Below are 25097 nucleotides of genomic sequence, written 5' to 3'. Positions count from 1 at the left end.
ATTTATCTTGAACAACCTTATTCAGAAAAATGCCATTTCTGGCCTTGGATGACTGACAGTGTCTGGGATGAGGCTGAAGACAGGCTGTGTTTTCTTATGTTAAAGATTCAATTGTCTGGAATCTTGTTCAAATAACTTTTTGCTTCAGTTCTGGAAAATACTAGTATAGTTTCATTATTGTAAAGTGCGAAAATTTCTTATCCCTTGTTACTAATAATAGCCTTGAATTTACTGTTTATAGTTCAGCTATTGGAAGTTTGTTGTAATGGAATTTTTCCGTGCTAATAGGAACCTTGCAGTTGAATATCCTGTATCTTGGTACCGCATAGGAAATGGATAGCTTTGGATGAGCAGGATTACAGAACTCCATGGCAATTTATTAATAGGAGCTATATGACTAATTTGGAAAGGCTGCAGTGCCAGTCTTTCAGAATTCAGACCTGTTTGTTGAAGTGAGATAACAGAATCTCCTGACCCCTCTGGACACTGAATAATGCTCCCAGTCATCTGAAGAGATCCAATTTATCCTCCATTTCTCTGGCTTATTAATTCTTTTGCTGGCCATTTGTGCAAGAGAGAGGAACAAAGGAAATAATTTAAAAATAGTTGTAGGAGTGATGTGAATTCATGATTCTTAGAAAGTATGATGCCTTATCAGGGGAGTGATGCCCCATATTTTTTCCATGCAAGCTATTCAACACTAAAATCAAGCAAGTATTCAGGTTTTCTTAAGGTTGTGGACACCTGAAGATAGTGACTCTGCAAAATGCCCAACTAATAGAAATTCATAGTAGTCTTATTTTGGAAACAAAGGTTGCTTTGAGTGGTAGATGTTTTGTAACTAAAAGTGTCTTGGGTATATAATATGTTGAGGTATTTTTTAGAAATCCATGCTAAGTGGATGTTTTCTTGATGGGGGGGCTTCTCAGTTAAATTTTTTGCATGTTTGCAACCGAACTTTTTTTTTTTTTTTTTAGATCTTGTGTTATTAAACTTAAAGGTATGCCACCCCCCATTTCTGATAGAAGGCAAGCGGGGAACATAAGCCCAAATGGTAATAAAAGTCCTGCAAAACTCTGTAATACCATTTGCAATTTTCATCACAAAAGTAATTATTTCAAATCTTTTTATTATGGTATGAATGTACCAGAGAGGTACCAGAACTTGCTTTTGATTTTGCAATTAGGGAAGTGACTAACCTGTGTTGGGTTCCTCTCATCCCAGGAGGAAAGCTCACATGAATGTGAAGGTGTGCTGGGTAAGGTTCAAGGAGCATGCTGTATTTCTGCTGCCCTGTGGTTCCTAATTCCTCTTGAGGTGTTGCTCTGTTTAAATCAGCTACAAAACCTCCTTGCTGCCTAGCCAAGCTATGCTTTCCCCGCTGGAAAGTTACAAAATCTCTCTCTGAAGTAGAAAATGTGAAGAGAGCGGCTGAGAAACCCTTTATGTAACTGCGTTGGTCGGGTTTAAGATCTGTGTTGTTGTTTTCATGATGTTAAGAGAGAATTGGAAGTCTGTGATCTCAGCAGAGTTTAATGGCAAGGTAATCGGTTACCTGCTTGGCTTATTAACAAGCCATTGTGTTCTGTACCAAGTGTAATTTTCACACTAAGACATATTCCATCTCTATAGTCAAAATGGGAGTTATGAGCCAGAGTGTGCTCCTGAATTTAGGTTTTCTGTTCAATTTGGGCTGTAGCCATTAGACCAGCATTTTGTCTAAATAGCAGCTTTGCATTGTGTATGCTGGAGATGAAAGTATTTCTGTTATATCACTTCTTGGACTTGTTACTGTAAAGTGCTTGTCTCTTACAACATACAAGCAGTGGTACAGATAATTAGTATTAGCAAAAAAAAAACAAAACCCAATATTAACTGTTAAAGGACTCTTCTTAAAAAGAAATTCCATGTAACTAGTCACTAAACTTGTCTGTATGGACAGTTAGCTCTGGGCAATTCTGTGATGCTTTTTGTGGCTTATTTGTTTATTCTGACACTTCACATTGTTTGGTTTATTTATTAATTATAAAGAGAAATATTTCTGCTGTTCTAGATATTTTAAGGTGCGAGAAACTTGAACTGTCTTTTGTAGTGTCACTCAACTATTCCAAACTGTTCTGGAGAAAGAATGATTCACTCTAGAAGCGCTAAACTCTATTTTAAATTAAATAGCCTGTATACACAAACTTTAGGAAGAGCTTCTGTATTTAGGGGCATTCACTTGGACTGGGTTTTTTTGTTTCCTTTAGGAATTCATAATTGTTCAACTGCTTGAAAGAAAATAATTTCTATTGAATGGCTTATGGTGTGGCATCGGAAGTCTGTAATCAGATGCTACAGACACTACTGTTTTGCTACAACTTGCCTGTGACAATTGCCTGAACATTAAGTTAGGTAACTGTCACAGATGTGCTAGGACGTTTCCAGCCTCAATTGCTTACATTTCTCATAGCTCACCATGAGGAACATCATAGCATTCATATAGTTGTATTGTTTTATAAAGGAATTTTTCACTTGTGCAATAGTCTGGGCTTGGACGTGTTTGTCTTTTGCTAATAATGTCTCAGGTGGTGTATCTCTAGCCAGTGTCTTCCACTTGAACTTTCAGGGAAATCATCATTCTGTGCTTTGATTATTTCCCTACTACCATGGCAAATAATTCATGCTGCTAATTAAGACACTTAGAATTGCACAGAAAGATGGGCAGGGAAAGAATATTGCCTACTGATGCTCACAGTTTATTTGTCTTATAAATTTATAGAACAGTTGTTGCTTAGCTCACAGTTTACAAATGAAAAAATAGAACTTTCTGGTTCACGTTACCTATCTACTGAAGGTAGAAGGGAAGAGCCACATATTTCGAAGAGCCTTGTTTTGTCTGGTGCATATGGAGGGATGTGGTTAGGAGAAGCATTGTGCCCCAAGCTAGATTTGTGTTTTACTAGAGAGAAACACATTCAGAGAGACCCCTCTGTTTAGTGCTGAGAGCCTGAAACTGGGAAGGCCGTGAGTGGTGTCCCCCAGGGCTCAGTTTTGGGACCACTCCTGTTTAACATCTTTATTGATGATCTAGACAAGGAGATCGAGTGCACCCTCAGTAAGTTTGCAGATGACACCAAGTTGGATGGGAGTGTTGATCGGCTCGAAGGTAGGGAGGCTCTGCAGAGAGATCTGGACAGGCTGGAGCGATGGGCTGAGGCCAACTGGAGGAGTTTCAATAAGGCCAAATGCCGGGTGCTGCACTTTGGCCACACAACCCCCAGCGGCACTACAGGCTTGGGGAGGAGTGGCTGGAGAGCTGCCAGTCAGAGAGGGACCTGGGGGTGTGGATTGACAGCCGGCTGAACATGAGCCAGCAGTGTGCCCAGGTGGCCAAGAAGGCCAGTGGTATCCTGGCTTGTATCAGAAGTAGCGTGGCCAGCAGGGACAGGGAAGGAATCTTACCCCTGTACTCGGCACTGGTGAGGCTGCACCTCGATGAGTGGGTTCAGTTTTGGGCCCCTCACTACAAAAAGGCCGTTGAATGACTCGAGTGTGTCCAGAGAAGGGCAACGAAGGTGGTGAAGGGTCTGGAGCACAGGTCTTACGAGGAGTGGGTGAGGGAACTGGGGTTGTTTAGTCTGGAGAAGAGGAGGCTGAGGGGAGACCTCATCGCCCTCTACAACTCCCTGAAAGGAGGTTGCAGAGAGCTGGGGATGAGTCTCTTTAACGAAGTAATAAGCAATAGGACAAGAGGGAATGACCTCAAGCTGTGCCAGGGAAGGTTTAGACTGGATATTAGGAAGCATTTCTTTCCAGAAGGGGTTGTTGGGCGTTGGAGTGGGCTGCCCACGGAGGTGGTGGAGTCCCCATCCCTGGAGGTGTTTAAGAGTAGGGTTGACCCAGCACTGAGGGATCTGGTGGAGTTGGGAACGGTCAGTGTGAGGTTAATGGTTGGACTAGGTGATCTTCAAGGTCTTTTCCAACCTAGATGATTCTGTGATTCTGTGAGTTCCAAAAGTAACTGATGACTGGTAGTTTCATGCTTAGCAGAGTTTATTACGCAGATCTCAGAAACCGAAGGGAGTCATCTTTGTAATTGTGAAATGAATCGGAATCCGTTGCAGAGTCTGGGAAATAGGTAATAAATCCAGAAGACTCTTTCAGTATTGGTTGGAGTTCAAAGAAATTAGGAGACCTAATTAAGGTATGTGTTAAACACCTGGGAAATATATAAAAACTGAAGAAAAGTGATGGTAGTGTCTTTGTTGTCCCCATGTAATAGTGGAGACTCCAAAACTAATGGTAATTCTGTGTTGTGACTGCATATCGCAAGCCAGATATGCTACTTCTGCTTCTTTTCTTTTCCTCCTGTTGTTAAGTAATATGGATTCAGTTCTGTCTTGTCTGAATTATGGTGGATAATTTGTATACTCTTTCCTATCTTCAGCAAAAGTTACTAGTAATTCTTGTTTAATGCAAAAAGATGAAAATCATCAGCATTGCCAGTGATGTTAGAGAGTGAAAGATGTCTCCATTGTGGCAGTTCATACTGCGCCATGTCTGTAACTGGGTAGTGCTGCCGTTGCACACCCACTGCAGGAGAAAATGAGATGCCTAGTGTTAAAAGAGGAAGAGCTTTTCTAGTCTTTCTTAATAGAAGATACTGTTTTCCTTTGTCAAGGACCTATGTGATTAGATATTTATTCTCCTTTATTCCCGGGAAAGCGGACATTGTGGTTTGTACTTTCTGTTTTGTGAAACAAGATTTCATATAGATGATTACGTTTCTGGAATCTATGTCATTCTCCCCCTAAAAGGAATTGATAAGCAAATTGGCTTTCTAAAACATGAAAGAAGCCTAGGGCAAACTCTTTGTCATCACATTCCTGGTCAAATCCAGCATTTGCCTTCCACAGAGTTCCTAATATTTAGTAATGTCTGTGGTTTCCCACGGGGTTGCTTAGGTGACCATAATAAGTGAGAGCTGTTGAAAGAGAAAAGAATGAAGACTAGCTTCATTATGAGCTAAATTGGGTGAAAACTATTTTGGATTGTATGTAGTTTTCCAAAATCATACTAGTGTCGATCCATATGTTTCTTACCTTCATGGTAAGTTATTAATCAGAGAAATAACATACCGACTATTAAAATTTACATAGATTAATTGAATTCTGACTCATATGCTTCAGAAATTATGGGGTGATTATTCACATAATCTTAATTTTAAACTTCAAATTTAGGACTGCATAAATACCTGAACTGAATGGAGAGGCCAGAGGATGATTGCAAATCCTCAGTGAAGCATGCTTGTCTCTACTGACTGCGTTAGGGAGCATGGTCTTGTAAATGAAGTGCTTCAGATGCCCGAGGTAGGAGGACTCAAATAACCTCTGCATCCATTTGCTATGCGCCATTTAACCGAACATCTCAAACAAATTTGTAGAGAGCATGACAACTGAAAAAAAGGGGAGTGTCATTCATCCACTGAGGTGTCAGTAAGTACTAGTTGCTGTCTGCAAACCCCTCTGATTTGCACAAATGCAATTTCCTAAACGTCTCCTGCAGTATCACAAATAAATGTGAGCCTTGCCATAAGATGTGTGTCCTGAGCATGGCTCTGTATGTGTTGAGTTAATTTTTAGAACTAGTTTGGAGTTGAAAATGTGCTTTCCAAGAGTTGTACTGTTATGGTAATTTCTGGAGAGATCACAGGAGAACACTTGGACAAACCAGTGTGAAGTCCTGAATAAAGAAGAGTTCTTGTCTTCAGCCTCTGCTCGTTTCCAGCGTGGTAGGCAGAGAAACCTAAAGGAGAAGTTTTGCGTGTGTGTGTGCTTCTTTCCAGATATAGTGACATGGGACTTCAGCTGTGGCTTGTGCCTGCACTTGGGGAAGCTCCTCTAGCCACGCCTTAGTCCATGCCTGGAACAGCATCGTTCTAGCCTTCATTTGCTGGGCTTCACAGAAATCTGGTCTGGAAGATCTGGGATCGCTGATGTAAGCCTCAAGCAGATACCTGGATCTTCACTGTTGAAATCTGGGGAAGAATAATATTTAATAGAGATAAATTCCAACGCTCCTTCCTCTTTTTCATACAGAGGCTTTTGGTATTTTCACACACTAGTAGCTATGCAAAAGTGACAGTTAAATGGCTGTATGGTAGGTATCAGTACTTGTATGTAGACTGCAATCACACTTTCCAGAGTGGTGTGTTTTGTTTTGTTTTTTTTTTTCCTAGTTTGGGATGAATTTGAGCAGAGCTGATTTTTATTATTATTTTTTTGTAATAATTTGACACACAGAACATGAGTTTATTCCAGCTAGGTGTTAGTTATAAACTTCAAATATTAAAATTACTTTTTGAATGTCCAGAAGCAGCAGCATATTTCTTCTGCATTCTATGTTTTGTTTCTGTAAACTTTTGGAATTGATGCCTGTGAATGAAATGTATGTAATTTACTTTTCTATCTCTAATTGTAGTATTTGATTTGCAACTTTAGGCATGGCTGATGAAAGTTAATCACTTACACATTGATTAAGATAATTTTCTCTTTTTGTATTTCAAAACCACAAGATACGGTTGCTCATGCATAAAATCTTAAAAAGTCCCCCAAACACCAATCAGTCATGAAACAGTACTTTAAAAACAGTTTAAAATTTATGGTAGCTACATCCTCACTGTGCTTTGCTACTTATGCAAAAGTAGTTTTCAAATAAAATATTAAGGATGATTAAGCGATATTTTAAAATTATCGGGTTTACTTTGTTCATCACTCTGTACATTCAAATCTGAATAATGCTGTGAAAGTGAAATAGGATTTTAATATTATTATGGACTCAAAATAGCATATAGTTTTCAGTTACAGGAATAAAAACGAAGTGACAAACTGAATGTGAATTATGCCTAAATTTAGCAGGTGGCTTATGTATAATACTTAAACTAATAATCAACAAGAAATGTTAATATGTTTGAGTCAGCTTTGTCATCTTGCTACTATGTTTTTCTGAGTTTAACTTTTGTTGGAGTTGAGTTTATCTTCTAGTTTTGATGTGAGTGCTGTTGCCTGTAGGGTACTCTGGGATTAAAAGAGCGTTCCAAGGGTGAATTCGGTTATTTTTAGGAAGGTTAAACATCTGGATGTTCACTGCAAAACCTTTTCCAGGAAAGCATTTTGTTCCTGAGCAAGAAATATCAGCAGAAATATAAATGCAGCACAACAGCATTTAATCTCTGGCTTCCCAGGGGACTCTGATATTTTCAGACTGGTCTGTTGCTTAAAGTAACTCTGAGGATTACAGAAGGATATTGGGAGGATTTACCTCTGTAGTATTTTTGTAGGTGGCTTTGAGACATGGGAATCCAGAACAGGGATGAAACCAAGCAGAGCTGCTGCATTAGAAAGGAAGGAATGGTTATGGGGGATATAAGAAATAAATTTGTAATGTTTCTAAGACTCTGGGTTTTTGCATTCTGGCTGGAAAAAAAGTAGGTTTTTGATTGAGATAGGTTGATTAATAGAAAATTGTTCTCTGTTGGTGTTAAACAGTTTTCTGGATTCAGAAAATACAAAAATGTTACAGGTACAATATAGGATCTGGGGAGGAAAACTTAGATTGTACGAAATGGTTTTAAGGCATTCCCATATACGTTGTAATGTGTATGGGGAAAAAACCCCAAGAAGGTTGTGAAAGTTAAATGAATTAAATATGTTTAACTGAAATAACTTCGTAGAGAGCTAGACTTCTGTTTTATATGAGCTGTCTTACACCCTTGATTATACAGAATACTGCTTTAAAAATGTATCCTGGCTGCCTAGCTTGAAACTTGAATGTCTAGAACAAAAGTCTTATGCAAATATGCTAACGTGTTTTGAAATTCCAAATTTCAGCAATATTGATTGTTAAAAAATTGCTTTTGCAGCTGAGGGGTGTTTTTCCCCCTTACCAGTTTCCAGGTGCTGCTTAGAGAACTGTGACATTCCCTTTTAATTTTCTTAATAGATTTTGAGTATCTTTTAGCTCTACGCTTTTTTTTTCCCCCTCAAGCAGGAAAAAAGATTTTCAAATTTTAGTTAGTTACTATACCAATTTTCTAATATTGTTGATATGATAGTAAATATATTTGTGGTAAGAGGCAATTTTTTAAACTAACTGATATGTAGGAGTTTTATGTACCCCTTGAGGATTTCAAAACCTGTCGTGTTTATGTATTGAAAAGCTTATGTCTCTCCAGTTGTATATTAGCTGGTCTAATAAGAGGTTGTTCCTCTCCACAAATACTGTTTGATTTTACTTGTATGCATGATAATAGCATGAGACTGAGTTGAAAAGACTTAAGTTTATTTGAAATGCTTAAATCTGGTTACTCACTTTAATTTCTATTTTGTTATTTACTACATATATTGCATGAAAATGTGAATCAAAATACATCCTGAAGGATCAGCATTTAGGCTTCCAGAATGTAAAATTTCCTGGAAAGCTGAGTCGTCTACTATAGCATCAGCAGCACGTCTTCAAAACCACATGGTGTTTGTTTTGTAGTAGCTCCTAGATGCCAGGCATATATTAAGTCATTCTGAGCCTGCTGGTACATGGACATCGCTATCAAGCCCAGCGATTCTGTATTTTTCCTAAAAATATTGAGCTATTAATTCCCTAATCCTTAGGGAAATTATTTTAAATTAATGTAAAAATTAGAGACTGTTGTTTTATTGGGTTTCAGGATTCATCCAGAAGTGTCAGTTTGCATTTTTCAAAGCAATTCTTTTAAAGATGGGAAAAATAGAACTTGTATTTATGAGTTTTCCTTTCTATCCATGTGGTTGGAAGTATCATGATTTTTAGTAAAATCTGATGTGGCTGCTCCTGGCAGTGTTGGGTTGGACTTCTGTCTAGGTTAGAGTTGTGTTGCTGAAGATTTAATCTGACTCTGCTGTAACATTTAATGAATACCTAAGTAAAAACGTTTTTAGAAGTGCTCTGATGTGTTCCAGTTTTTCTAGCATACAACACCCATTAAATGAGTACAACTCGAATTAATGAAATAGAATCAATGTTACACTAAGAAGGAGATGTGAACAGAAGTTACCATCTTGGGTCCTTTTGCTACGGATTAGGATGACCGTTGGAAATTAATGGTGACCTGTGAATAGGAGAGAACTTACTTTCCTGTGTAATGTTGTCTTGGTGCCTTTACATAGAAGTTTGCTTTTTAAAAGGCAAACATTTTGTCTGGTAAAAAGAATGGTTTTGGTTTCGTTTGGGATTTCTAGTAGCTTTTGAACCTAGTTACCCCTGGGCTTGCAGAAATATTACAGACTTACCCTCTGTATTGTCTGACACTGGATTTGGTGTGTACATTTCAATTCTGTGTTTGTAGAAGAATGGGACATAATGAAATGATAGCATCTCTGATAAAACTAGTTAAACTTTTAGGTGGGCGTAACTTGATACTGATCAAATATAAATTTCACTTGGTCCTGTACATGAAGCCTCATATACTTCAATTTGTCCAAAAAGTTTACGTGGTGCAATATTGAAGACATGACAGCTGCTGTTACGAAAGTTTGCTGTTAATAAGCATGGCAATGTTCAGAGGCTCAGCATGTGGGATGCCTCTAATAATCTGTCTGAACATTATCGTTTCATTAAGCCTCTACTGTTTAGAATAAGTGAGTACAAAAGAGCAGTAGGACACGTTCTCCTTCTTTTTCTTGTTTCTCAGGACTGAAAAGGCGTACTGGGTAATACATTTGGAATGGGTCCATTTTTGGTTCTTGCGTTGCTTGGGTTTTGGTTTCCCCCCCAAAAGCACAATGCATGAAAGTGGAAGAACTGCCATCTCTTGTGTTGTTGCTAATGTTCATGTGATTATGGAGATGTTAATCTGAAAATGGACTTGGATTTGAGGGGAAAAAAGTTGTTCGACGGGATCAGTTTACCGTTTGGTGTTGGGAAAGAATGTGAATTCCCCTATTGCTAGTAACATAGTTTTAGGTCATTTTAATCTCAATAGTTCCCCCATTTGGTGTTTCCTTTTGCCTGTCTGATGGCTTCTCCCCTTATTGTGTATTTTTCTAGGCTAAATAAACTCAGTTCTTATCTCTCCTACTCATCTTAGAAACTCTTTTCTGCACACCTTCCAGTGACAGGCTAATAATTCTACTCACACTAAAGCTAAATTCACACTTAAATACCAGTTCCTGCCTTCCCCCTTTAATAGTCCTCTCTCCTTCCTGTATTGTATTTATTATATGCCCTTACAAAGTAGGAATTAAAAAGAAGAGAAATGGAGAGAGCACCTCAGGAAAAATGTGACTACAGAAGTGTCTATCCAAAATACTAGTATTAGGCTCAGTAGTATGGGAAAATCATAATACTCATAAGGTAAAGCCTTAATTGACTTCTGTACCAAATCATATGCCATTTTAACAAGTTAATTGCATTAGAGTCTGTTTATACGCCTTTAGTGCCATACTAACAATTTAAGCTGAAGTTCTGTTTGCTAGCTTCATGCTACCCTGAGTCACCGAGCCTTTGGCACAGGTACCTTGGAAACACGCTGCATTGACTGTATGTATTTCTTTGTAGTGTGTCATTTTGGTGCTTTACGCTCAGAAATTTTCTTCCTCTAATAAATGTGTGTAGCTCTCCGATTCACTTGTTTCTGACTTCTGTACCAAGTAAAATAGCCATTCTTTCCCTTTGATTAAGAGACCCCCAGAAGTGCTACAGGCTTGGGGAGGAGTGGCTGGAGAGCTGCCAGTCAGAGAGGGACCTGGGGGTGTGGATTGACAGCCGGCTGAACATGAGCCAGCAGTGTGCCCAGGTGGCCAAGAAGGCCAGTGGTGTCCTGGCTTGTATCAGAAATAGTGTGGCCAGCAGGGACAGGGAGGGGATCTTGCCCCTGTACTCAGCACTGGTGAGGCCCCACCTCGATGACTGTGTTCAGTTTTGGGCCCCTCACTCCAAAAAGGCCATTGAATGACTTGAGTGTGTCCAGAGAAGGGCAACGAAGCTGGTGCAGGGTCTGGAGCACAGGTCTGATGGGGAGCGGCTGAGGGAACTGGGGTTGTTTAGTCTGGAGAAGAGGAGGCTGAGGGGAGACCTCATCGCCCTCTACAACTACCTGAAAGGAGGTTGCAGAGAGCTGGGGATGAGTCTCTTGAACCAAGTAACAAGTGATAGGACAAGAGGGAATGACCTCAAGCTGCGCCAGGGAAGGTTTAGACTGGATATTAGGAAGCATTTCTTTCCAGAAGGGGTTGTTGGGCGTTGGAGTGGGCTGCCCAGGGAGGTGGTGGAGTCCCCATCCCTGGAGGTGTTTAAGAGTAGAGTCGACATAGCGCTGAGGGATATGGTGTAGTTGGGAACTTTCAGTGTTAGGTTAATGATTGGACTGGATGATCTTCAAGGTCTTTTCCAACCTAGATGATTCTGTGAGACTTTGTGGAGTGTGTCCTGTACTTGTGGGTGTGAGAATTTTACCTTGAGTTAATAGGGAGTCAATGACTTGCATCGGAACAGGAACAAAATCCCAGTTTTAAGCTTAATTTCTTCCCTCCACCGCCTCAGTTGTAAATGAACTAATCATGGTGATCGTGTGCTCAAATACGGCTTTGTGCATTCTCTCTGGGTGGGATCCATTCAGCAGCAAAAAGCTGCTGTTTGACATACTGGTAATGTAGATCCTAATGATGCTTGAATTTTTTTGCCTGTCTATAGGAGTTTAATCTTTTTAAGAAGTTGCTTTTCAAAAAGCAAAATATGTTGATGTTTGATTTTTTTAGATTTACAATGCTGCTTTTGTGAACAGCAGTGCATTATTCCCCCGCAAATGAAGTGCGGCAACTGTGAAATATTATCATTACAATATTACAGAAAACCTGGTGTGAGATTTCACTTCAAGATACTCATTCTAACTACATGTAAGGTTTGGGTTTGTTTGTTTTGTTTTTTAATGTTTTAAGCTCCTTGCTTTTAATATATATTGAAAAGTAGAAGGGGTGTTGTTTTCAATCAGTGCTTTTGCTTCAATAAAGAAGTTAAACATACCTTAAATTTTCTGGGTTCAACTGCTGGTAGTTCCTTGATCCACTTGAAGCTCACTTTTCCTCACTAGCACTTTTTTCTTGTATTATCAGGAATAATGATGATACTTTCTGCTTATATCAGTATGGCGCTTTTTTATCTATTTTGAATAGATTGATTCATCTCAGGTGTTTGACTTTTGTGTGTGTGTGTCTGCCAAAGTAATCTGAATCTATTGTAGAGCTTTCAGTCTACCACAGACCCGAGAAGCTTTTTGTTGTTCTTGAGATGAACAAGTGTAGAGCTGAAGTCTTACTATCCCCCACTTTTCTTAATTTAGGAAAACTTAAAGTCTGAGTGGCACAGTTTTCAAGTACTCACAAGTAAGGCTAGTCCTGTATGACCAATTTTTTGAGCTTGTTTGTGGAAGGGAAGGTTGGGTTTGGTGTTTGGGTTGGGTTTTTTTTTTAGTGACAATTTTTTGTGTGTGTGAGACTTTTACAGGACATACTATTGTCAGAGGTGTACATTAATTGTTTGGCACTAGCTTGCAAAGTAAATACGAATCTCCTACTTGTGAGGCAGAGATAAGGTACTTGCTCACCACTGTCTTCCTTGTCCGGATGGAACAGCAGTGAAGACAGGGACAAATATTTAATTCCAAATAATGACAACTCCCACGTTTTATCAGTTTAGACAACTTTTAGTTACAGCTTAGGCTCCTCTGAGATGCTGTTAGCTGAAGGTAATAACGTGTGCTGTAGTAGCTGTGTTAACAATGTTGAGTCATGATATAAATTGCTTGTCAGCATTTTCACTGCAGTGGTTCTAACCCTGCTCGGAACAGGTCTTCCTGCTCCTGTAAGAGCAAAATACCCACACTGAGCCCACGTTGAGCTTGTTCTGACTGTACTGTGGCTGGCAGCAGTAACTGTTAGGTTGTAGATTTCTCACTATATAGCTTGGATCAGGCTTTGTTATTGAATGGGGGGGATTCTTGTGCAGAAGAGACTTGTGCTCGTTCTTCAAGCAGTAAATGTATTTTATTGTAAACTGGAAGTAGGGAGCTCCTCATGCTTTAGGTGATTATAGTTGTTGTTAATGAGCTTTTCTGTTAAGTGGAAAAAGGCTTACAGAGATCAAAACATAGATGGGAGCCTAAGATGAAGACTTTGGGGAAGTTATCGTCTTCCTGTAACTAGAATAAGTGCCATAAAATGAAACCTAGCACTAAGCAGTCTTCTGTCTAATGCAGAACTGTACTACCAAGTGATTGATAACTCTGAGTTGTGTATATGACTGGGATATAAATTGATACCTTTATAACCCAAAAAGGTTTTAGCTGTCAAAATTGCAGAAAACTTTCCTGTGCCAGGGATAACCACTGACATTTCCAAATGGCTCTTCCTGAAAGCACAATGTTGTTTGGATCATAATGAGACTGTCTAGCATAAAACTGTAGACATCTTGCACAGTGGTTGTAGACTTAAATTACAGTAACCGCACCCTTGATTTGCCTTTTTTTCTGATGTAAAAAGGGATATTTTTGGAAAATTCATACAGTTGAAAGTGGTAATTTAGATAGAAGAGCTGTTTCAGCAAAGCTTTGGGGTAGGCTAAATATTGGGCTGACCTTTGCAGAGTTCACTGGTCTGTTGGAATCTGAAAATTTACATGAAGAAATATGCTTGTGGCTCTGGCAAGAAAAGATTGTGCGTAACAGATCTTGGTTTGACCTCCTCTCTTCTCCCTCCTTCCAATTCTCCTTTTGATTATTTGTGGAAGCTGGAAACAGTTTTCCAGCTGAGGAAAGTCTTCCTATGTGGTCAGGTTGTTCTTGGGGCTAGGCCGCAACCTTCTTGCTTTGTCAGATGTCTCATACATATATTTACGTATATTTTCATAGTTATATATTTACATTTTGTTCAAATATTTGCTGATCTTAATTCTTCCACAGACCATTATATTCATATTTTTGTTTGACAGTTTATATAGTACCACAGCAAAACTTGAATCTATCCTCTGCAGTATACTGAAGTCTATAAATTGATGAACTGTGAAGACAATTACAGACAAGACTATTGCTTTACTTAGTTCAGCAAATGAGTCTTATTTCTTTTTCTTATTCTCATGAAACATACTAATAGTTTGGTCCTTGCGAATACAGTGTGGCTGCTACTTGTACCTCATGGAATACCCTTACATGTATTGGTGCTGGGGTTTACTTGACAGTCTCATTAATGGATGGCCAGTGCTTCAAGATGTTATACTGTGGTAGGACCAGGGAGCTGTAGCAAAGGTATCTGTAGAGCTGGGGGTTATAGAAGTGTTTGGGTGCTCAAAGGGCTTGTGGGGACAGATAACTTTATATTAGAGTTTTCAAGAGATGGATGATGCTTGCATGCTGCAACCGTAGAGTTTAGTAGTGAAAACAAATCTGGAAGGACTGAAATAGCACAAAATATTATAAAATGTCATCATATAGATTGCGGCAACTACTGTACCTGTGGTCTGTTTTGAAAACTAACTTAATTAAACCAGTGCTAAGTTCTGTGTAGAAGGTTAGTTAGAGGGAAATAGAAAGGTTAGTTTTGTTTTATTTACATTAGCTCCAGTAAAGCTTGCATTACAGGTGTGTGTTTTACAGCGTGCTTAATCAGACCTGACCGTAAGCTGCTCCTGAAAGATTTTTAGTCCCACCTTGTCCCCGGCCACATGTTTGACTCCTTTCGTCTTTGCGTCATACCTAGTAATTGTGCAACTGCTGGCCTGAATGAAAACTCACTTCACAGAAACGATAATTTGCCAGGTCAGCTTGCTGGTTTGCTGGGGTAGTTTTTCCACCTCTTTCTTCTTTTCCTGCCCATGAATAAAGTAAGTTTTACTAGCAAAACCCAAGCTAATTGTAATGGCAAATGTTTGAAAAAGGAGGTTTTGTTGGCAGAGCTCTGTTAATGCCACTGAAGTCAGAGGTGAGCTAACTTAAGGTGGCTACAATTTACAGTGTAGGGCTGGCTTGTTAAGTCTTTCTTGCCTCAGACTTTTGATTTTGAAAACAACATAGGTAAATCCCATCTTAAGCTGGAGTCCTTTAGATTTAATTATCAAGAAGAGATAAAAGTAATAATTGTTTTAAAAAGTAAAACCAGGGCTGTACCTTGTCTCAGCAGTTTTCTGGGGCTATAGTAGGATGCTAGTGTTCTGGGATGAGTTAGCTGGTCTGAAACAACTCAATCAAAATACATGACACAATTAAAATACAAAATTGAGTAAAACATTCACTACTAATGGGCTCTGTGTTTTTATATCAAAAGTGTTCCGTTTAACTCATTGAAATGATACCTACTAACTTTTCTTCCATGTGGATCTTTATTGCAGACATTATTGTATTGGAAGTTTTGTTCAAATTTTCAAAAAATGTTTGCAGTTGTATATACTTGTGCTACAGTTTCAAAATCTGCTGCTGGAGACGATCCCTTGGCTGGTGGTGACATACATTTGTCAGTAAAAGCTTACTCTGTTTTTCATGACATCTTGTTTTTTCTTTGAGGAAGGAAGAAAGGAGGAGAGGTTCCCAGGTCTTATTTCTGTTTGTCTGTTTTAGAGAAAAAATCCCAACCCAAACCAAATCAACCAACCAACCCTCCTCAATAAACCAGTGAACCTCAAAAAAGTAAATTTAGTTTTGTGTGTAGGTAAGATTATGTATCCAGGCTCTCATTCAGCCTACAAATGGGTAGTATGAAATACAAAAGCCTGTATTTTCTCTTGCAGCAATGTCAAAGACATTCAATAAGTTTTTGGATATTTATTCTGGTTCTGGCTACTTAAACAGATATGTGTGTCCAGTACAACTTATTTGAAGATGTAATTTTTCTCTATTAATACTGATTGCAAATTTTGCTCCCAAGTATCCTGTTTAGTGTGGTTCCACCAGAGTGCTGGGGAGATCAGGAGCTGAGGATGCTTTTGAGGTACAGGGATGCTCTTCTGTGTTGGTTGGAAATAATGCTTCTTTGAATGAGTAGGGTATTCTTATTTTTCCGTGCAGGGACTGGAAGTTGTGCTCCCATTCCTGCAGGGAAGTGAATGCTCCAAGCTGAATGTGAAATCTGAAAATCTTCCAGCTACTGTAATTCTTAAACACTGTGAAACATGTGAATCTTTGTTCTGTTGGCAAACAGTTGGGTGAACCAAAGGGTAGCTCAGCTAATGTTTTTAACAGAAAATGTTTCTTTGCAAGGATGACTCTCCTGATGCCTTATTGGCTGTATACTTCAGTTTCCTCCCAAAGTGAGCTCAGAGGAGTGTTTTGTCTTAACAATTTAGTTAGGATCTTGGCATTTGGTTTTAGGGTGAGAGTTTTAGGAAAGCAGCTTTCTGGAAAGGGTAGAAGAGAGATTTGGCTTTTTTAGTTGGGTGTGCCAAAAAAAAAAAAAAAAAAAAATTGGTGTCTAATAGTGTGAAAACATTCTGAACCTTGTGTCTGATAAACAGCAGAATTATTCTCCAGTTACAACTTTGAAATGCCTGCCTGAGCCCTAACCAACTCTGCATAGGAAAATCTGGTTTTAGTGGGATATCTCAAATTACTCTCTTTTTTTTCACTTCAGACTTGCTTTAGGTTTTTTTTTTCAATATGATCCATGTTTCCATAAATTACTCAGACTTAGCAGACCTTATCTGCACGTGACAATGAGATGAAATTGTAAACTTACTTTAGAAAACAAGCTATTCCTTTAACGTAAGTAAAGCCATAGCAATTTGCTTGTTTTTCCTATGAATCACACTAAAGAATGGAATAGTGTTGAGATATGTTTACAGCTGTGGGTGCCATGACTTCACGCTTAAAATTACACCTTTAACTGTTACACTCAGATTTAACTTTGGTTTGGCAGTAAGCCTAATGGAGGCTCTTAAATATGTATATATCTTGCACATGTAAGGCAGTTGAAAGAGGCTTTTTAGTTATACCCTTGACCTGGAATCCAGTAAAGGAAAAAAGTAGTATTGGTTTTACTTACAGAGTGAGTCCTCCCCCCAATCAAAATGAATATTTGTGCAATTAACTGTAATTGATCGTTGTGTATATGGTGGTGCTCTTCTTTCATGTACCCTAGGGCTGTGCTCTGGAGTTCTTGTTTTTGATTGCTCCTCTTAATAACATAAATGATGCTACAGTGGTAGCTCACAAATGCCTTGCATCAAAAATTAATTGCTTTTAGCAATAAATTGCCCTGATCACTGTATTCTCTCATACTTCTTTTAAGGAATAAAATAGTTAGTAGAATGCTTGGAAAATATAAAGAGACACATAAATTCAGAAAAACATTTTCCTCGTGAGTGGCGTAGTCTTCCATGATCAAAAGAAAATAGATGCATAGGGTCATTGCAGCAGTATGAAGGTGAATGTTGATTTCTGCCTACAGCTAATAGCTCCAAAAACCAGGGGTGGGGCAGGGGAAGTGAATTGCAAAATATTCTCCAACTTGCCTTGAATTTACCAACTAGTATTTCTTGACTTTCTGTTTTTCTATTGCTATAGCAATCACTGATGTAATAAACACAAAAAACTTTTGAAATATATGAAACCCTTGGAAGAGGGGGAGGTGGGAACTTTTTCCATCCTTGATTTTAACATTTAACACCAGATCTCCAGCAGAAGTTGATTGTTGGGGTTTGGGTTTTGGTTTTTTCTTCTTTTTCTGTTTCCCTTTGAAAGAATTGACTGCTGAAATGATACCCTCAAACTGAATGCATGCATTCAGCAAGTTCTGAAAATGAACAGTGAGTAACAGGGCAGGGAAGGAGATGCTTTGTTGTCACCCTTCCAATGCTGGTACCTACCTGTGAGGAGTTTTCTTTTGAAGAGGATGGAAATTGGAAAAGTTGGATACATGTTTTGGTGGGCATGGATTATTGTCACTTACCTTGTGAGGAGACAGTGGACATTTGATAATAAAAGTGATATTTGAAGTGTAGGTGAAGAGTACCATATTGATTGAATAAATAGTCACGGCTTTTAATGTGGGCTGAAGAATATTTGAAGTTTTGTGTGGTCACTTCTCAAGCAGCCACATCTTTCAGCAACGGAAATATGCAAGTGAATTCATGTATGGGTCTACTTTACCCCAGTTGTGTCTGGTATGAGAAGCTCCCCATGAGTTTTGAAGGACTTTTTGTATAGGAAAAAAAGTATGGACTAAAATTGTAGTCAGAAAGACTTATATTAGGTGTCAGGAAAAGTTTTCTAATTTCACCAGTGAGTGTTCTAAACAGCAGATGAGGTAGACATGTGTCATGACTGATTGATTCTCCAAAATAAGATCAAATTATAACTCAGTGAATTCAATGATCTCCTTACATTCCTGTCAGTGTGAATTTCTGTGACTCTGTGGTAAATGTCTGCAAGTTGCAGATTTTGTTCCACTAAACAAAGTAAAAGCTCTTCTATTTTAATCTGCCCTTACACTAGATTACCTTCCTTTTATAGTTTTATTTTCCTTAATCTTGAAAGTGCTTGGATATTATGATCACTGATAAAGAAAAATACCCGATGAAATGCAATCTTCTCTCTTCATGTGAAGTTAGTTCACCTACTGCACTTTTCAAGCTGATGTGATTTATTTGTTGCTTTATTGTTTGCATTCTCGTATATGTACAGTAAATGCAGGGAAAGTTTATCTTGCTGCTGTTGTAACAGCTTTTGTATGAGAATGATTCATGTCCAAGGCCTTCAGCCGTGCATTGCTATGGAAACTTCAGTGCACAGGCTTCTCATTCCCCCTCGGCAGAATTCTTCACAATAATTTGTCGTGTACCTGGAAGTCAGGGGAGTGATATTTGCTACTGAAACATCGAGGGGCTGAATTTCTTTGATCATATATTTAATAGGCATCTTGTGCAAACAGAAAGAGGTTTTTATTTCAATTACATAAACCTTCTCTGATCGCTTGGGCGGTAGTTCTGGAGTACTTAAGCCAATGCTGCCACTGAAAAGTCTTTCGTGTTTGATTTTATGTCCAGAAACATGCCAGATCAGGAATCTGAATCACTTGAGAAACCTTCCCATTCATTCTCCATTATTATTCAAGCAGACAAATACCCTGTTCTGGTTTTCCATGTGGTTTTGTAAATGGTTGTGCTGGCACAGGATGAAGAAAGAGAATAGGCGACTGGTAAAACGTGAGAAGAAGTTGCTTTTGTAATGGCAGTGTTGGCTTGTGGTCACGTCAGACTGGCCCATGACAAGTAGGTTATATAGAGGGTAATACTCTGTGCTGACATTAGGAGACACAGTTGGTTCCTAGTTCTGTCTTTCTCTGGGTATTCATTGAACAAAGTGAGTTGCAGATACTTATCGCTCAACACAGAGGGCAAAAAGAAGTACCAGGCTTTGCTTAAAGGACTCCTTCTGCTGGTTTACAAGGACTGTTGAGACTCTAATCAAGAAACTGCTTATCTTCTGGTGATAAGGAAGAGCTGAAACATGAGAACCAGTGCTTGCATTAACTGGGTGATTTTCTTGAGTGGAAGTGCAAAAGAAATAACAGAAACGGAGAAATTTAAAAAGTAAGTACGTAATAGGAAAACAAAACAGTGGGGCTAAAAGAGGGGGGGTTTATAAGAAATTCCTAAGCAGGCAGATGGCAGAGACCCTGTAGGGTGAATGTTCACAAAGATGGGTGAACTTGGACCTGGGGCGACAGGGGAAAAGAGAGCTTGACCCACAGCTACCGATACAGAGAAAAGAGAGCTCGCAAGTGTGTCTAATGTAATGCTATTACTGTTGTTGCTGCAACTTTATGAGCTGGTTACCATCTTCTCTAGCTGGGAATGAAGGGGGTCTCTGTTCCCTTGGGAATACAGAAGTTATTCATTTTTTCCCAGAAGAAGGGAGAGTGCTGCTTGGAACGCCAGCTGTAACTGCTGTGGCGTATTTTGCATGGTTACTGTTTGGGACGCGTGGACGTGGTGGTGTGTCGCAATGGCTGGGCATCCCTGGAATTGTTCTGTAGGTAAAGGTCTATGGAGCAGTCTGTGCCAGGCTGGAGAGCTCGCTGCTTGGATTGTTGTCTGGACAATACTTTCACTGTATAGCTGTAGGGCTGACACACAGAATATGTTATAGAACAGTGCTTGCTGTGTCTCTGTCTTGGCATGCCTTAGCAGGCTCTGTGTTGTAAGCACTTGCCCATGATGCTGCCAGAAATAGATGCCTAATGGCAGAGAGTTTGCTAAAATTGATCTCAGCCATGTAAAGATGCAGGTTCAGAGTGAGCTCTCAAGTTGTAGAGAAGGCATTTGGGAAGTTACCTCTCACCAGCTGGCTGAGAAAAGGAGCTTAGAGAGAAAAGTAAGCCATCAGTGTGTTTGGTTTTGTAAAGTACTTGGGTCTAATATATGGGTCTAATGTTATTGTCTGATAACTATAAATAGTTATTTGTTACTTGACTGAGTTAGCAAGAATCTGTCTGATAGCCTGATTAAATAACTTACTTCTAAAACAACGTCCTTACATGGATGTTGAATTTCAGGTGTGGTAATGTAAGAATCCTAAAAAATGTACTTCCCTGGGAAAACCAATGGTGTCTTTGTATTTTGAGCAATGTTCTGCATATATACTAGAGTTTAGAAATGGGTTGGTAGTTGTTCTTGTAATGGGGCATGTAGATGAACTGCACTAAAGTAAATCCTTCAAAAGACAGCAGCCGTGAGCATGGCCTTATCCAGTATTAATTTTCAGAATAAGAATGAAGGAAAGCAATCTTTTCTTCATGAATTGTTGTGTAGTAAGTATGAAGAAGTGCTTCTGAAATCAGTATTTAAGTCAAGGGACAACTATGCACGTGCTTGTTACAGGCATTTTCCATGCATGTGTTTCCACTACTTGTTCTGAGATTAAATACTTAATTTTACAAAAATACCTTGTAGAAGGAGGATGGTTTCATTTTTATATGTGCAGTGGAAGGCTGGTTAAATCTGATTGCACGAAGTCTACTCCAATTTCTGAAAAATTTCATAAATGGGGGGGGGGGGGTTGTTTTGGTTTTGGCTGATCCTATTTGAGAAGAACATAGCACTGATGCCACGTCTGGCTGTGGGAGTATGCAAACTTCCATGCTTGAAATATGCTTATAGGAGAATCCAATTATATGCATATGGACTCTGGACCTGTAGAAGATCATTTAAATTTCAGTTAAAAATACAAATGGATTTGCAGATCACTGTCTGGCATTTTGAATAATATTAAAAACTTTGAAGTAATCTTACTTCTTGATTCTTTCTTGTGATGCTGTCATTTGCTTATTTAGTCTAGATTAATGCATTAGAAAGTGTTTATTTGGGATCAAGGGTTTTAGTCTGTGATTAGAATTTTAGGAAGCAGTTCTGTTTCCAGGTTTTGTGCAATACTTTATATAATATAGGGAAATTAGATGTTAAAAAAATGCTGGGTTTTATTATGATGAGATTCACTTTAGCATTATAAAATTATTCTTCAAGTTTGCTTGTGGGCTACTTGTGTTGGAAACTTTGGATGGAATGTGGACATGCCTGCACCACTCGCTTGATTCCCACCGTGTGGTTACTCTTAGACTTGTCATACTGCGTGTGCTTTGCATTGCTCTTTTCCAAGTGCCTCAGGAAGAAGGAAAGTGTGAATATGTCTCCTTGGCCCTGTTAGCTGGGGTATCAGTGAACACGAGTTCTCCCACACCATAATTGCAATAGCAACACTGAGTTTTTAGGATGTCCTGCTTATAAGATCTCTGTGCGGAGAAGTCAGGAATCATCACTGCTCTGCGATGAGTTTATAATTATATTATTGCACTTTTCTTGTGCAGGATGAAAGGACTTTAATTCTTGTTTCTCCCTTGCATAGAATCGGCGGATAGCTGTCTAATCATCACTGCAGCCTATCAGTAGAGTTATGGTATATTAGATCATTGTTTAGAATGAGTTTGCATGTATACAATTTCTTTCATTGTACCAAAGCGCCCTTAGTTTTTAATACAAAACTCAATGGATTGTGCACAGGGCTGATCCATGATGCGTGTATCATCCTTACTTTATCTGTTTTATAAATCTTTCTAACATTTACAGCCTTGTTTTGACTAATGTTTAGTAATTATGATGAAATGGTATTTTAATTATCATAGCTTCCAAAGTTGCCAACGAATGATGAATTATGTAGAAAATATTGTTCATCTCAAAAGTAGTTGCCAATTTATGAAGATGTAGTTTTATGAACATCAGTTAATAAAGTTTAGTGCATAACCCTGGATGTGTTTAATCCCAGTTGAAATTCCGTTCAGTCATTTTGCTTTTCTTACAAATTTGGAGTTCCTGAAGGTTCTTTTAATAGATGAATTCCACTATTTATCCTCAAATCCAAACAGGATATGGTTTCCCTTTCCCTTCACTCAGGGTTGGTGAGGGAATGGTTCTCTCTGAAATTGAAGCTAGTAACAGGTCATAAAACTAATGTGCTCATCCTTAAGCCATTTCTTCTTGGTGTCTGCTTAGCTGTAATCATTGGCTAAAAATAACATGCTATGAATGATACTGTATATAACCTGAACAGCATTTATATATACACTGATTGGAAGTGCTTAGTTACATATTGCACGTATTTGCAATTCAGTATATTGATCTTCATCGATGCTTTTAAGACCTCTGTACCACAGCCTGGAAACTAAAGGTCAGACGTGACTGAAATTAAAAAAAAAATACAAAGCTTAGGATCGTCTTTATGTGTGGGCCAGCTTTATGAGCAAATAAGACATCTGTTTTTCACTTTCAGTGCGGGGTAATGTTAAAGTTATTTATAGTAATTAACAAAATTAGTTTCTCATTCTTTAAAAGCTTATTCGACAAGTATATAATTTCATCTCAAAGAGGCAGTCTTTTTCAGTGATGTTTAATATTGAATTTCGGTAGTAGAAGGTTCACATTTGTGTTTATATTTTTTAAAAAGTATTTTAAAGTGTGTCTAGTGGCTTGGTAATTTTCTCTAAATTGCTTTTAAATTGGGAACGGGATGAGTGATTCTTTAACTGTCTTGTAGCTTTAGTTTTTATTTGCTTAGTGATATTTAATTTGGAGCTATCATGTAATTCAATTATCTTTGTTCCATATCCATAGTCTTGCTGAAATTAGGCTTTTTGGTTGGTTTTCAGAAATGTTTAGTTTTTGGGTGGTTGGTGGTTTGTTTTTTTTTTTTTTTTTTGTGGCATAAGACTAATGCAGTTAACATTGGGCATTATACTCTTCCATTACTTTAGCACAAGTTGTTGAAAAAACGTTGGGAGCTGTAGTGTCTCTCCTAGAGCCTCTCCTCGTGCATTGTACCCCAGCCAGCATGGTGGCCCTCTGCTTGGCTTACTCTAGAGTGCCAGTGTTTGTCTTTTTTGGGGCCCCCAAAACTGTACGCAATACTAAAGATACAGCTTCACAAGGGCTAAGCAGAGGGAGTGATCATTTCTGTTGCCTTGCGAGCTGTTGTGTTCTTGTTGGTCCATTCCTCAAGGTCTCCCTTAAACGTATACTGTCCTGTAGTATATAAAACCTGTTCTCCCCAGCTGTCGTCTGGGAACTTGCTGAGGCTGCCTCTGTCCCATTGTCCAGATTCAAAGAAGTTTCAGTGTAAACTACAGAGTAGGGTTTGGTCTGTCAAGGATAGGAAAAAAAATCGGCAAATATTAATACTTATATTTCTGTGCTTTAGAGCACAAAGGTCTGCTGTATCAGGAACTAAAGTTTTTAAGTCTCCTGCTGAAATTTCTATTGGGAATCCTGTATGAAGTGGTCTGCAAGATGTAATAGGGAAGTAATTTGTGGTTTAATAAATGCATATTACAGCTTGTTGTGAGGTTTGTCTGGTTTTTTTCTTTTTTTTTCTTTTTTTTTTTTTCCCCCGGACTAAGTGAACCTTGACTACCACATTGCAACTTAACTATTACCAGTTAAGACGTAAGAAGTCTTACAGAAACTAGGATAGTGTTATTTACATGGAAGGTTGCATTAGTTGCAATTGAAGCAATTTTAATGTGTTTGAGGGGAAAAAACATCTGAATGTGGTGAGTTCAGAACAAGTTACCATAGGCTTTTGAATTGTCCTTTGGTTGTTGTACAGCTTTTGCTTGCTGCAGTCTTGAATATAAAAAGATAATTTACAAGCTACGGGTTTTATATTCCTAGATGATATGAGAACTTCGGAGAGTGCTGCCGTAAAGATTTGTCATTCAATTCTCTATTTGTATTATAATAAGAAAAAGAATTAGCAAATGGCACTGGAGAAATGGACACTTGTGATGACACACCTGCCTTCTTTTTCCCAATTCCAGGGCATATTCCCTTGTGGATTCCAGTCAAGTGTCTACCTTCCTGATTTCTATTCTTCTCATAGTCTACGGGAGTTTCAGGTAAGATTTTTCTTAAGACTCTGCAGAAATTTTCAAATAAAAATATGGCAAGTGACTGAGTACAGTTTATGCCTTTTGTTTCATTGTATCTTTGTCCAACTGATGGCTAATGTAAAGGATATATTTCTCGCTTCTGAAAAGGAAACGGAAAAGGAAGAAAAAGTAGCTAGTTGGGGTTTCTGAAAGACATAATTGTATGTCAAGTTACATGCACATACAAGGTAACTTTAAAGTTAGTCCTTGAAGACTGTAAAGGTATATTAAAGGTATAAAGGATTGTCAAGAGGAATGTAATGTTATCAATAGTAGAATTTTATATGTAACATTTCAGTGTTGGTTGGTTCAGCATGTTCTTATTGTGATTGCAAACAAGCCTTGTAAAACAAAGATTTCCAAGTCCTAGTGCTATTTACTTGAGTGTGAGGAACAGTGTAATAGGAAAGTAGGAAACACCATCAGTGTTGAATTCCAGCAAAGTGTGTGAGAATTGTTGCAGGATAACTTTGAATCTTCAGAAATCAAATTTGTCCCATTTTAAAAGACGCATATAGTTTAGAGAAAGCATAGTTGTCCCTGTTAGACTTGCATCTTGTATTACAGTTTGTTTTATTGTAGTGGCACTGAAGGAATGAGGTTCATACTGACAGATTAAGAAAAAAT

General features: G+C 38.5%; 1 protein-coding gene across 4 annotated transcripts in view; it reads left to right on the top strand.

Moving 5' to 3' along the window:
• The window catches only part of SPPL3 (signal peptide peptidase like 3), a 62136-nt gene that overhangs the window by 12855 nt on the left and 24184 nt on the right, over positions 1-25097 (top strand). For all 4 annotated transcript variants that reach the window (XM_074886740.1, XM_074886741.1, XM_074886739.1 and 1 more), the window contains exon 2: positions 24360-24437. In XM_074886740.1, the coding sequence (XP_074742841.1) occupies positions 24360-24437 (78 nt within the window). The remainder of the gene's footprint in view (positions 1-24359; positions 24438-25097) is intronic.

This window comes from Strix uralensis, chromosome 17 (assembly GCF_047716275.1).
Source record: "Strix uralensis isolate ZFMK-TIS-50842 chromosome 17, bStrUra1, whole genome shotgun sequence".
In the NCBI taxonomy this organism is placed as follows: domain Eukaryota; kingdom Metazoa; phylum Chordata; class Aves; order Strigiformes; family Strigidae; genus Strix; species Strix uralensis.
This window is presented reverse-complemented; position numbering and strand designations above follow the sequence as displayed.